The sequence below is a fragment of the Lotus japonicus genome, chromosome 2 (assembly GCF_012489685.1).
Source record: "Lotus japonicus ecotype B-129 chromosome 2, LjGifu_v1.2".
NCBI classification, from domain to species: domain Eukaryota; kingdom Viridiplantae; phylum Streptophyta; class Magnoliopsida; order Fabales; family Fabaceae; genus Lotus; species Lotus japonicus.
This window is the reverse complement of record NC_080042.1, coordinates 49,401,839-49,416,289: the sequence shown is the minus strand read 5'-3', so window position 1 is coordinate 49,416,289 and position 14,451 is coordinate 49,401,839. Positions and strand designations below refer to the sequence as shown.

The following is a 14,451-nucleotide window of genomic DNA, read 5'->3' as shown; positions in this document are numbered from 1 at the left end:
CACAGCAGAAGCTGGAATTTCCAGAACTGCCCTCCAACGGTAGCATTTCCATGCAACGTTCAAACCCTAATCCTTGGAGTATAAATAGAGGCTGAAGATTGAAAGAAGCGGCGAGAAGAACTTACACACGCGCAAGCTATATTCAAACCTTCTAAGCTTTCTTTCATCTTGAATTTCATTGTGTTTACTATAAGCTTTTTAGAAGCAATTTCTGTGTAAACAAGAACTTCATATACAGTTGTATAGTTTTCCTTTAGGAGATCAAGGTTGATCGGATCCTAAAGTAGACTAACAGAGTGAATCTTAGTGTGAGCTAAGTCAGTGTATTGTTAGTCACTTGTAGGTTTCAAGTGCAGTTGTAACACATACCTGATTAGTGGATTGCCTTCATTCTAAGAAGGAAGAAATCACCTTAACGGGTGGACTGGATTAGCTTGAGTGATTTATCAAGTGAACCAGGATAAAATCCTTGTGTGCTTTTCTATCTCTTATCTTAAGCACCCTTGAGTCTCGAAAAGATTTGTTAAAATCTTAAGGAGGAAGTTTTATCTTGAAAACGTTATTCAAACCCCCCCCCCTTTCTACCGTTTTTCATACCTTCAGGTATGGTCCCACGGTATTGTCTTATCTTTCGAGATGTTCTAAAGTGGCGATGAGGTGGGTATGGTCCCGCGCGATTGTCCTGTCCATAGTGACACTAAGTGGCGATGAGGTGGGTGTGGTCCCGCGTGATTGTCACGTCTTAAGAGACGATACTGATCGATCCATATTGGTAGTAGCATATAGTTGCATTATAGGACACTAACGTTCGATTATATTGATATTTGGTTTGATGCTATGTTGTTCAATGATTTGCCATTTAACTTGATATAAGTTGTTAGTTTAATTATCGTGTTATATGATTAAGTTGAATAACATGTTTTCTCTTTTATATGTGGTAATTGCATGGAGTTAACCCTTTCTGTTTGCTACTTGTTGTTTGGGCGCTTAACGCTATTAGGCGGTGAAGAGTCTTCTGGCGATGCTTAGCCATGTACGAGATAGAGTAGAGATAGTAAGCGGCGGAGTAGAGATGACAGAAGTTGTTTAGTTTTCTCTTGGTAGGTTATGCTTTGAGTCTTCTTCATCTTCTGAAACTCTATTACTAAAACCATGTTTTCGCCACTGTTTAAGTGTGCGTACTTATTTTGGAACCCTGCTTATGTTATTGTGAGTCACTATTATTATATGTCGGGAACGAGGTTTTACTTAAGGCTACATTATGTTTCAAACTCTATGGTTGATATGTTTAGGTTGTTTTAAAAAATATATATATATCATGTTTTCTTTTGGATTGCAAAATAGTCCTTAGACTTTGTTAGGTTACTAATGTGATTCCTCAGTTGAGAAATTAGGGCGTTACAGTATTGGGCTCGAATTATAGGGAGGTAGGGGTCATGGGGAGTACAAAGTGTGTTGAGAGTCAATTTGGTGGAGGGATTTATGTCGAATCTGCGAGGGAGAAAATAATGGAGAGTCGTTTGTAGGGAGTACGAGAAGAAAGGTGGGGGAGGGGAGGGAGATAAAATTTTGTAGTGTTGGGCTGGGGACAGAGTTTGGAAGAAAAGTTCAGTAGATTGTTTCCAATATATTTATGTAGAGAAAATGTAGTATTGCAGAGATGGGTCGGTGGGGGATGATGGGTAGGAATGAAAGCTTGAGGGCAGAAGACCTTTCTTTAAGAGGGAAAGATTTTTTCATATCTTTTGCATGAACTTAATATTGTTAAGTTATCAAAAGGCTCTGAGGATAGCTGGTGTTGGGTTCAAGAGCCCTCAGGTGTGTACTCTGGGAAGTCAACTGCATATCAATTACTCTTGAGCTCTGGTGGCGTGGATGATCAAGAGGAGTGAAATTCTCGTTCACCTAGGACAGATGTTTAACGCAATGTTCAAGACATTGTGTACAATATAGAAACAACAACAATTACAATTAACTTTGCTCTTAAGTAAATAAAAACAGTAAACAGGTAAACACAAGGAATTGGTAACCCAAATCGGTTCAACGTCACTACGTCTGGAGGGTTTTCAAACAGAACCGATGTGAAATGTATACATTTATACATTTCACATCGGTTATACCAGATAACCGATTTCACATCGGTTATACCAGATAATCGATGTAAAAAAGTACTTACCACATCGGTTCTATAGCCGATGTGAAAATGTGAGAACATACCACATCACCTCTACTTACATCGGATGCAAACCGATGTGAAAAGTCCAAAATAATCAATATGAAAAGTACTTTTTCTAATAGTGAAAGTCATGCAGTTCCCTGTTATATAGTTGTTGCCATTTTTTTAACTTATGCAAAACAGGTATGAACTTATTACCATCATGTTATCCTACTTAAATAATTGACCTATTCTTGCTGGTGTGCATACAGTGGGGTATGTTCTTGGTTAGGGGGTTAATGTAATTAATGCACTCTATTTTCTATTTCCATTGAAACCTCCTTTTAAAACTACAAAAATGTTGGAAAGCATATTGCTTGTTTTCTATTTGGATCTGCAAAAATGAGATAAAGAAAATAACAAATTTTGTCATTGCAGTAATATTGATACACTTAGAAGTCAAGGAAATATAAAGCGTTGTTCAACACTTTCTTCTTGACAATCAAAAAGGGCAAATCTGGTGCTATAAAATTCCATCTATGCGCGAGCTAGGTCAATTTTTTAAAAAAAAAAATACTAGTATTCATTTATTACTTAGGATAAAAAAAATACTAAACATGCAACCTATGTGAATGTGCTAGCATAGAAGCATTGCAATTGAACTTCGCTTTAATTGGCATTAGTAGCATTAACCATGACAATCTTTTAATTAGAACTTTCTGTTTCAGATGCTTTTTTTCAAGGTATGGAAGCTCAATTCCAAAAGAAAGTATGCATGCAACAAAAGTATATTAAATGCTACTAAAAAGTTTTTTTTTTAGTGTTAAAGTTGTCTTTTTCTCAAAATATTACCGATTTCAGTAATCTACTAAGTTTCTTATATCTACTACACTTTAAAAGAGACTCATGAATTCACTATTCCTAAAAGAACTTCCAATCCTGACCGTTTATTTGACTCTCTCTCCATTTTCACTCTTTAATGTTGGCCCTTCATCTGTGAGACTTTTTTTCTCCTCTATTCTACTCGAACTTCTCTGTTTGGCTTATGTCACTTATGGCTTTGAAGAAGTATGGGATGAAGGAGAGGAGTGTTTCCCTGCAGGCCCTGTCTCTGTCGTGGATGAATGCGAAGTGGGTACCCATGGTCTTCGTTCGTCATTCTTTCAGGTACGTCCTCTGTTCCAGTGGTTAGGTTGCAGAAGGAAGCAAAGCAGGAATACGAAATGTTAGGTTTTACTGTTGAGCACAATTTTGTGTCAAATTTCGTCACCATGACCCATGTTTCTTCAATCATTTCTGTGTTAGGTGAAAATCAGAAAGAAGATAATAGATTATTCAGGAAATTGTTCAATTTATTGTCAGCAGATCATGTGTATCAGAACTCATATATGTACTTTACTTTGTCAGTTGATTGTTTCAATGTCAGCTGAGTACAACAGGTTTGGTATGCATAGTTGTCAAGCAAGTTTGATTCTGACATTCAATTGAATTTAAGTGAATTTAATCAAATTCTCAAAATTTGCTCAGAAGTACAAGAAGCAGAAGCACAGATCATGTGAGAGGGTTCATCGTCAGATGAACAGGTTCGTACTCCTCCCTTTAATCCCCCATGCCTCCACTAAAATTCATGATTTAATCCATTGTACAAATAGTTAACCTATCCCTATGCGAATGACGTTCTACTGGTAGAGTTATGGGTTTTCATTTTTTTATATTAAGGTTTTCATCCCAATCCCTCTATAAATACTGCCATTGTTTTGGTGTTTTTCCCCAACCTGTTTATGCTATAGTTTCACTGGTTGTAGTAGCCAAACTCATTTACACAATTTTACTTTTGTTGTGTTTGTTGCTGTTTGTTATGGCTGGATCATTGAATCCCCTCCGCTCCATATGAACCCCCAAAACCATATGCTCTGCATCTTGTGCTTATTGATGGAGAGGTTATATAGCAGTATTGTCATTTCTTTTTAGTTAGTCATCTTATAGTTACTACATTTATATAATACTTATTTTTTGTTGTAGCAGGGCGTGGAAATTGAAGGCTGAATTGGATAACGATAGGAGTGTGACTCTGGAGCTTCAGTCCTGCTGTTGGTGAAGCTAAGCCATTGGCAACAGTGGAAAGGTGAGAAATTTCATGGGTTTGTTGTATTTTCAGAATTTCCTGATAAAACATGGAATGTGTTTGAACTTCAAATACCCTTCATAAGTTCCAATAAAATGTTGATAACTTATTCTGTTTATAATTCCAAGGTGATTGATTAGATTTTCCATAATGATAATGCCATTTCTGTTTATAGGTAGCTCTTTCTGCATTGGATAAGTCCCTTTCTAAATTAATAGAATTTAATCCCCCTTCTTCTATTGTTCTAAGTATATTAAGTGATATTCCAGTGATGTGCCCAACTGGTCATATTTTCCCTCGCCACTACAATCAACCAGGTGCGAAAGAAACACCTGCAGTTGCGATAGTTCTGAAAATAACCTCTTCGATGTCATGGAAATTGCTTTGAGCTTTGATCAAGCTGATGAATGGTGGGGAAATACGCTTATAAGCATGATTAAATCAAATTTAAGACTTATTCTTATGGTCATGAGAATAAACTTGTCTTTTTGTTTACTTATATTTAAGGATTGACTATTGAGTGAAGGTACTAAAATGCCAACAAATAAGCTTCTTCTTATTTAAGCAACATATAACTAAGAGAAGAAGTCAACTTTTAAATTCTGATGTGGTTATACACTTATAATTTGTTTAATTGTTGATGGACAGGAATTTAATTGAGAGTGATTCTTCATTAGCAGTGGGCGGGTGAATAGAAAGGAGCACATACCATGGAAGCTTTTTTCTATTTTGGACTGTATTGATAGGCTGGTTGTGGAGGTTAATTGTGTGGGTATTAGGCATATTATAAGGGAAGGGAATGGCATGGCTAATTGTCTAGAAAAGAGAGGTCCGGATAGGGTGATTGATTCCATTGTGGGCTTGCTTTTCATGATACAGAAATTGTTTTGTTGGTTTCTGCATTTTGGACTGCATTTCACATTTGTGACTGAGGAGTTGGTTACATATGCTTCATGTTTCTGCGATATTGATGTGTTTGCTTTATTCAGGGTGTTGGGGAGTGTGTAGGTTTTGCTTGGACGGAAGTTTTGGCTTTTTGCTAATTGTTTTGCTTTTTATATTCGTGACTGAGAAGCTGGTTATATGTGATTTATGTTCTGCATTATTGATGTGGTTGATATATTCAGGGTGCTGGGAGTGGGCATTTTTGCTTGGACAGAAGTTTTGTTTTGGCATATTGTTCTGCTTTTTACATTCGTAACTGAGGAGCTGGTTTATGTGCTGTATGTTTCTGCAATTTTGGTGTGGTTGATTAATTCCGGGTGCTGGGAGTGCTCTGCAAATTTTCGTTTTAATTGCTTTGGTCACATGGCCTTTGTTGGCGTTGTGTGCACAAGTGGCTGGATGGTGGTATTTTTATGGGCATGTTTTGGTGTCAAATGTAGGGAGATTGCAGGATGCATAGAGGCCTCTTCATTTTAATTGCTAGACTTGTAGCGGTGTAGCCTCTGATGTTAGCAGAGATGTGGCTTGGAAAAATTGGTATTGTTTGTAGAATTTGTTGGCTGGTTATGCTGTGTTTGTGGCATGCAATCACGGATAAAAAAATTCCAAATGTTTATATGTTTTCTATACAGTAAAGTCAACAATCAATGCAGTTCATTGTAGATAACTATTTACCATGGGTATATAAATATATTTGGTCATTTTATAAGTGACAGAATTAAAATTGATATTACATCGAGTAGCTCGTCCGTGCATCGTACGGAAACGGGTTAAAATCCTAGTTTATCTGATACAATACTTTACTTAGCAATTTTCTAATATTCTCTATCTCTTTGTGATGTTATTAATTACCCTCAGATTGATGAGCTTTATCACTTTTGTTAATTATCTTTCTCTTTTATTTTCCTGGATATATATGAAGTCAAAGTGCATCATCAAGGAGCTCAGATTTTCTAATGTAGGCATGACATGGTGGAGTTACAGTACCAACCAATGACCTCGCTGAACTGTCTAATTAGTTAACTAGACAATTAAAACTCACATCATATCTTTTAAAAATTGAATCATTAATTAAGATTGCGAACGAATTCCTATGTGAAAGGTTCTTGCTTGACCGCTATGTTTAAAAACTCAATTATATTGAAATAATACCAACGGGAAAGTACAAAACACATGTTAAAATAATATACTTGAAGGAAGATTACCAGAGCTGAGTAGTACTTAATTGGTCAGCAACTGCATTTAACGTTTTACTTGTTGATGTGATTGCTTAATTTTCTTATCTGAAAATTATGTTAGACATCCAATTGCTAATTAAGTACCCAGTCCATATGTTGCATTGTTTTTAGTTAGGCTTATTAGCACTTTTGGTCCCCTAGGTTTCACGATTGTGCAAATGAGGTCCCTTAAGTTTAAATATAGCATTTCAGTACCTCCACGTTTATCTCCGTCAACAGTTTTAGTCCCCCAGCGCCTTTCCATCCAAAAGTTAACGTTTTTGTCTGATTTGGCAGTTTTTTAATTGAGGTGGCATGAGAGTAGGAGAGAGAAAGGTTAATGGGATAAAAAAAAAAACATCATGTGGCCCTCAGGTGACCCAATCTGAACCCAAAATATTCATAATCTTCATCTCCTTCTCTATCATCTTCTTCATCTTCCCTATCATAGCTGAAATCAAAACACAAAGTAAGTCACTTGCTTGTTACAGAGAAAGTATGAAAGAAAAAATCAACATTTTTTATTGTAATACATGTGAAAGGGTTACAGGGGATAGAGTTGTGGACGACATGGTTGATCGTGAAGAATTTATGAGATAGAGAATGAAAGGGGAGATATGTAATACGATGGTGTTGGGCTAACAAGCTTAATTGAATGTTCCAGACTTGCTAAATCCTCCAAATCCTCCACATTTTGAGAAAACAAACACCACCATGAGGATCGTTGCCACGAGCAGAGGAAGATCCAGTTGCTCTCGTCGTCCCCCGCCGTGCTCCACCGTAGAGGTGATTTCCGACGAGTTTCCCGGTGAAAACTCCGACGACGTTTTCCAGCGAACTCCCGTGTCCTTTCATCACGAGACCACCACCATTGAAACCACCATTCTGTCCGCAAAAAAACCCACTAACCAGTTTCCCCTTTGGCCACACCGCCGCTGCCACCGTCAACTCCGGCGACCTCTTTTTTCAGAAAGGAAGGAACTTTGAGGTAGATCTTGCTTTCCTCTCTTCGAATCCGATGCCATAAATAAGAAGGGAGGAACCTTTCCACATTGAAGAGGGAGATAGGTGGTGTGAAAAATGGAGAGGGAGAAAGGTCTGATGGTGGTGTGGAGAATGGAGAGGGAGAAAGGTTTGATTTTTAAGGGGATTTTTGCTCTTTCTTTCTCAAAGCACAAGAGACATGATTTCACGAGTTGATGGTGTCATCACATTCATGTTCCAATCTGATATCTCACTTTCAATTGTGATTGATAATTGATAATTGATTTTGCACTTCAAACCATAACAAAAACAGGACCCCAAACACAGCATCATCTTCCTCTCTTTCACTTTGAAGTTTGAACACACAAGAGAGAAGAGAAAAGAGGCATAAATCTGGGTTGATTTGCTTAGGTTGGGTTGAAGAAGATGATGTTTCTGGGTAGTGGTGAAGAAGAGGGAGCATGTGCACCTCACATGGTGTGTCTTATGAGTCCTCTCTCCTAATGGGTGTCCACATCAATTAAAAATTATACACGTCAGCAAAAAACGTTAACTTTTGGACGGAAATGCGCTGGGGGACTAAAACTGTTGACGGAGATAAACGTGGAGGTACTAAAACGCTATATTTAAACTTAAGGGACCTCGTTTGCACAAATGTGAAACCTGGGGGACCAAAAGTGCTAATAAGCCTTTTAGTTATTGCATGCTATAGGAAAGATTACATACAGTATACACAAATCAATATCCTTGGTGGTGCAGGCCACCAGCAGACAAAATTAGGAATATTTGTTTAGTATTTTAATTTAAATAATTTTATTTTTTGAATCTTTCTTGCTGTCTGGACTCTCAATAGAAATTTATAAATCCTCATGGTTGAATTTTTATAAGTAATGAAAAAAATTGTAATAGTTCTAAGTTTCTGATTTAGTCTGAATTTCTTGCATTGCAAACATTCAATCTATTGAAAACCAAAATGGGCAGTTATGTTGTCAAAGTTTTGTTTGAAATATTGATGCTCTTTTTGTATACTGAAGTATCTGTTCTTGGATTCAACCAAGTGAACCAACTAACAAAAAGCTCTTATGTGAAGTGCCATGAGCGTGAGAAACAATCACTCCTCAATTTCAAACAAAGTCTCCTGGATAACTTTGGCATGCTGTCTACGTGGAGGGACGATGGAGATAACAAAGATTGTTGCCAATGGAGAGGAATAGTGTGCAATAATGAAACAGGTCATGTAATGATGCTTGATCTCCATGGTGATTGGGATGCACAATATTTGTCAACAGGTAAAATCAATATCACTTCATTAATTGAGTTGCGAAATTTGGAATATTTGGATCTCAGTTCTAATGGTTTTGGTGGCAGTCCAGTTCCAAAGAACATAGGATTGTTCACCAACTTAAGATTTCTCAATTTGTCAACTTGTGGTTTTGGTGGGAGGATTCCATATGAAATGGGAAATCTGTCAAAGCTGGAGTATCTTGATTTAAGTATGAATGCTGATATTGATGGGGTAATTCCTTACCAACTTGGAAATCTCTCACAACTTCAGTATCTCGATCTTACAGCAGTTTTTCTTTCTGGAGTGATGCCTTTTCATATTGGCAATCTTCCCATATTGCATACTCTTAAGCTTGTTGGCAGTTTTGATTCCCTAAACAATAATGATGAAGCAGCAGAGTGGTTGTCTTCTCTCTTTTCTTTAAAAAATCTTGACTTGAGCTCATTTGCTAATCTTGGCTTCTCCAGTCACATGCTGCAAACATTGAGTAAGCTCATTCCAAATTTAAGAAAGTTGAGGCTAGTTGGTCGTGGTCTTTTAGATAATGATATTCCATCTTTGTTTCCTTCTAATGCTAACTTTTCCACTTCTCTTAACAGTCTTGATCTCTCTCAGAATATGTTGACATCATCATCTTTTAAATTCTTGTTCAACTTTAGCCTTAATCTTGAGGAGCTTTATCTTTCTGAAAATAATATTGTTATGTCAACCCCTCTCTTCTATCCAAACTTTCCTTCTCTTGTTAAGCTTGACCTCTCCAAAAATAATCTGAGTTCATCATCATTTCAAGGCATTTTCAGCTTCAGCTCAAAACTACGAGAGCTTAATCTAGAAGAATGCAGTCTTATGGATACAAGTTTTCTTCGGTCAACTGCTTCAGTTATGAACTCTTCATCCTCTCTTCTCATCCTTGATCTCTCCTATAATTTGTTGAAATCATCTGTTATATTTCATTGGCTTTTAAACTTCACCACCAATCTTCGTAGTCTAAATCTTGGTGAGAACTTGATAGAAGGTCCCATTCCATATGGATTTGGGAAAGTAATGAACTCTCTTGAAATTCTACATCTCCATTATAACAAACTGCAAGGCAAGATTCCAGCTTCCCTTGGGAATATATGTACACTACAGGAATTATACCTTCACGATAACAGCTTGAGTGGAGAAATTTCAAACATCTTTCAAAACTCTTCAAAGTGCAACAGGTATAAATTTCAGATTCCAGATTTATCTTTCAACTGGACTATTGGAGTGAAGCCCAATCTTTCAAACTTTCCATCGCTGAGGATATTGGATCTTTCCAATAACAAGTTAATTGGAGAAATACCTGAAAGCATTGGGTTGTTGTATGAGTTGGAGTTTCTACACTTGGAGGAGAATTACTTGGGGGGTGATATCATGGAATCACATTTCACTAACTTGTTCAACTTGTTAGACTTGGACTTATCAGACAACCCATTGTCTTTGAAAGTTGGTACTAGCTGGGTTCCGCCTTTTCAGTTATTAAGATTGAGACTAGCGTCTTTCAAGTTGGGTCCAAGTTTCCCAAGTTGGCTCCAGAATCAAAGACATTTAAGGTTTCTAGACATTTCTAATGCTGGGATTAATGATTCTGTACCAAATTGGTTTTGGAGCAAATTACAATCAATAACTGAGATGAACATGTCTCACAATGGTCTCATAGGTACAATTCCAAATTTACCAATCAAACTTGCTAGCCAATGGCGCATATATATTATGAATTCAAACCAGTTTGAAGGTGGAATTCCTGCTTTTTGGTCACAAGCATTAGTACTGGATCTCTCCAAAAATAAGATTTCAGATATGACAACATTCTTGTGTGGTATGCGCGCAAATAGGCACATGGAAATTTTGGATTTATCAAACAATCAAATAGCAGGACACCTCTCTGATTGCTGGGAATCACTAAACTCGTTAAAATTTCTTGATTTAGGTGATAATAAATTTTCAGGGAAGATTCCAAAGTCCATGGGCACCCTTGCTAATTTGGAAGTTTTGGTTTTACGAAACAACGGTTTAGTTGGAGAACTACCTTTGAGTTTGAAGAACTGCACCAGATTAGTGGTACTAGACGTGGGTGAAAATTTATTGTCTGGTCCAATACCCAAATGGATTGGAGAAAGTCTACCACAATTGAAAATCTTGAGTCTGCGAGTAAATAACTTCTTTGGAAGTTTTCCTTCATATCTTTGTTATTTGAGACAGATTCATCTCTTGGACCTATCAAGGAACAACTTATCCAAATGCATTCCATCATGTCTGCAGAATTTTACTGCAATGATTGATAGGAATACAATCCCAAGTCCTGTAAGTGGAAGAATATTATCATCTGGAGCACTTATCTCTGATATTTATGAGTCTAATGTGCTACTAGTGTGGAAAGGTGCAGAGCGAGTGTACTGGAATCCAGATAATCTCCTAAAGAGCATAGATCTCTCAGGCAACAATTTAACAGGTGAAATACCTAAAGAGGTTGGATATTTGCTTGGATTGGTTTCTTTGAATTTATCAAGAAACAACTTGAGTGGAAAAATCCCTTTTGAGATTGGGAATTTAACCTCTCTTGATTTTCTAGACTTGTCAAGAAATCGTTTACATGGAAAAATTCCTTCATCTCTTTCTCAAATTGATCGTCTAGCAAAATTAGATTTGTCACACAACTTGCTCTATGGAAGAATCCCTTCTGGAAGACAGTTGCAGACCTTTGATGGCTCGAGTTTTGAAGGAAATGTTGATCTTTGTGGTGAGCTACTAAACAAAACTTGTCCAAGTGATGAGACCAAAGTAAAGCATCAAGGAGTAGCATATGATGATGATGGTGCTAATTCAGATTTCTATGAAGCATTGTACATGAGCATGGGCATAGGATTCTTCACAGGATTTTGCGGCTTGATTGGGTCAATACTCATATGGAGACCTTGGAGAATAGCTTACTGGAGGTTCATGAACAGAATGATAGATTGCAGGATTTTGTGGCACTTTGTCATGGTTGCAGTGAATGTGACAAAGTGCCACAAGTGGCTAAAAGAATAGCAGGTAGCAGGTGCCTTATTTTAAGAACTTTTTTAATTAATTTATTTCATGCTGATAGTGCTTTTTTCACCTGTTGCAGTTATATATAATTTCTATTAATAAGGATAGGGAGAATTTCTTTTTTTAAAACAATTGCTTAACTTGGCATAAATATAATTTTTAAAATTTCCTTGTTAAATTCTTCATCCAAGATAATCCTAATTCCTTCACAAACACTTACATTAAGTTCTCCTCCTTGTTAGCCCACTTAATCTGAGTTATACTATTTGAGTGTGTCAGTTTTGTCTTATTATTTAGAGTTTCGACCATGCCTTTGATAGTTGTTGATAGTTCACCAGCGAAAGATTGTTTACTTCTGGGATGTTTAATTTGGAGGGAAATCTTGTTTTGAGATGTTTAAATGGTAGTTAATCGCACTTTTAGTCCCCTACGAAAGCGTTATGTGTCATCTAGGTCCCTAAACTTTAAAAATCCAGTAACGCAATCCCCAACATTAATCTTCGTTAACAACTTTGGTCCATCCCCTCTTTTCCATCAAAAAAACTAACGGTTTTGGGGACCAAAAGTGCAATTAAGCTAAATCAAAAAAAAATTATCTAGAAACATTGATATTGTTCTACATCTTCATCAATCGTCAATAAAAAAAACCCATAAACCCAAAAAATCTAAGAAATTCTAAACTAAAATAAAACCCAAAATACCCACACTTTCTCCCCTCCATCAATTAAGACCTAAACTGTGTTGAAACCAAAAATTACACATACAATTTTCTCTCCCCCAACCAAATAATATACATTTGAAATCATCCCTGTCAAAACACAAACACGTTTGAGTGTGTCAGTTTCGCCTTATTATTTAGAGTTTAGACCATGCCTCTGATAATTGTTGATAGTTTACCAGGGAAAGATTGTTTACTTCTGGGATGTTTTTTTTTTTTTGAAATGACTTCTGGGATGTTTAATTTGGAGGGAAATCTTGTTTTGAGATGTTTAAATGGTTAATCTTCTTAAGAAGCTCTAATTTTATTTTTATTTGTCCATCTCAATTAATGTTTGCAATCTGACATGTACCATGAAATTTGCAATTTATTTGCAGATAAGCTCTAGTGTTCAGTTCTGGGATGAAAGAAACATCTGTGGCTGAAAAAGTCTTTAAGATATGTAATAATGTAGTAATATGATATTAGATCTGACAAATTATATGTTTGAAATAATGATTGAAGGAATTTCTTAGTTTGATAGTCTTTAATTAATCATGTCATATTTGTAATGCTATTTTATTTTCTTTATAAAGTTAAAGACTATATTGATATTAAAATGTGATCATTTTGCATTCCATCTCAAATAATGTTTCCTGTTAGTTGCCTACCACATTCAGAATGTTAAAGCTATTTTCAAGTATAACATTGACATTTGTATCAAACCCTTGGATTGCAGCCCTTTTTATTTTTATATTTTTTCATTTTTGAAAGCAAAAGCTGAAATATATTATGAATCAACACTTGGGAACACAGCTCTCGCAATTTAACTACAGTATACAGGATTGTGCAAAATCAGTACAGAGCCCCAAAACTGTGACACCACACTAGAATTTTTGTGCAGCCCTTTTTATAAATAAATTTAAGAAATATTGGTAATTGTTAATCTCACCCCTTTGTCATCTAATTCCACCCCCCTTAAAATAGTGAAAAGACTAAAGTACCCCTTAAAAAACTTTATCTTTCCATCCCCTTCCTCCCATCACCTTCTTCCTCGTACCTTCTCTTATCTTTCTTCTTCTTTTACCAACACCTTCTCTTATCCTTAATTTCTCTCTCTCTAAACCCATCCTCCTCCTCATCCTCCATTTCCACTGCCCCTTGATCCGGTCGCCGCCGCCATCTGCCCTTGCTCTGTTGTCGTCGTCACCGCTGCCATCAGCTTCGCCATCACCACCCTCACCTTGTTTAAGGTATTGTTGTTGTTTGATTCAGTTCGTTTCTGATATTGTTCGCACTTTAAAGTGCGTGTTCTACGCAGCACTTTAAAGTGCGTTCAGTTTAATTTACGATTTGGTTTGAAGTGCGTAAACTACGCACTTTAAAACTTCGAAACATAGCATATTGCAGGAAAAATTGGAAAAATTGTATGGTTGTTTACCTTTTGCTTTTGCCAATGTAGAAGGTATTGCCATGAGTCAAGTTAAGTCCTATGAAGTTGACAAGCCAGAAAAGAAGTCATTATCTGGGAAATTAGTAAAGACAGAGGATGTGCAAGACAAGCCACTTTCTGAAAAATATACACATGCATTCACCACAGATAAGGTAACTTACTGTTTATGTGGTTGTAGGTGTTTTCAGTTTGGTTCTCGGGATGACCTTGTAATGAACAATTGTATGTGCTTGTAGGTATTTGCTTCTCAGGATAAAGTATTGGAATGGACTCGTAATCTTGGGAAGCAACATGTTCTTGTTATTGTTATCACGAAGTCTGATAATGGTGGTCTTAAGAGGAAGACCTTTATGATATTAGGATTTGAGCGGGGCAGCAAATATATTCCGTACAAGGAAGTCTATGTTGTCTAAGATTATAAGTTTTTAGGCTTAATTGCATTTTTGCTCCCTCATCTTTCACCGTTGTGAGAAGTCATTCCCCCATGTTTAAAATGAGCGGATTACCTCCCTCATGTATTAAGTTGTTAAATTTTG

The 14,451-nt window shown here is 36.6% G+C and overlaps 2 protein-coding genes and 1 long non-coding RNA gene across 6 annotated transcripts; all 3 read left to right on the top strand.

The window, feature by feature from the left end:
• The first annotated feature begins 3,165 nt into the window (after nt 1–3,165).
• On the top strand, nt 3,166–5,949 carry LOC130738204 (uncharacterized). 4 transcript variants are annotated; one of them, XR_009019258.1, is made up of 6 exons: nt 3,166–3,322; nt 3,461–3,594; nt 3,683–3,738; nt 4,181–4,280; nt 4,550–4,690; nt 4,929–5,949. It is a non-coding gene; the product is annotated as an uncharacterized LOC130738204 (long non-coding RNA). The 4 variants fall into 4 exon arrangements; XR_009019256.1 differs by lacking the exon at nt 4,550–4,690; XR_009019259.1 differs by lacking the exon at nt 4,550–4,690 and having other exon boundaries at nt 3,461–3,599.
• A 2,450-nt stretch (nt 5,950–8,399) lies between these two features.
• LOC130736554 (receptor-like protein EIX2) lies at nt 8,400–12,987 on the top strand. The gene is made up of 2 exons (XM_057588372.1): nt 8,400–11,768; nt 12,861–12,987. Exon 1 carries the CDS (start codon nt 8,400–8,402, stop codon nt 11,763–11,765), a length of 3,366 nt encoding a protein of 1,121 aa, XP_057444355.1. The 3' UTR covers nt 11,766–11,768; nt 12,861–12,987.
• A 173-nt stretch (nt 12,988–13,160) lies between these two features.
• Nucleotides 13,161–14,451, top strand: LOC130735438 (uncharacterized). The gene is made up of 3 exons (XM_057587425.1): nt 13,161–13,715; nt 13,925–14,067; nt 14,152–14,451. Exons 2-3 carry the CDS (start codon nt 13,936–13,938, stop codon nt 14,326–14,328), a joined length of 309 nt encoding a protein of 102 aa, XP_057443408.1. The 5' UTR covers nt 13,161–13,715; nt 13,925–13,935; the 3' UTR covers nt 14,329–14,451.

What these genes read in the sequence shown, in the direction of transcription:
- LOC130736554 (XM_057588372.1), top strand. Translation starts at nt 8,400, where the DNA reads ATGGGCAGTTATGTTGTCAAAGTTTTGTTTGAAATATTGATGCTCTTT.
- LOC130735438 (XM_057587425.1), top strand. Translation starts at nt 13,936, where the DNA reads ATGAGTCAAGTTAAGTCCTATGAAGTTGACAAGCCAGAAAAGAAGTCA. An exon ending in ATGCATTCACCACAGATAAG is followed by an intron (nt 14,068 to 14,151) that starts GTAACTTACTGT and finishes ATGTGCTTGTAG; the next exon opens with GTATTTGCTTCTCAGGATAA.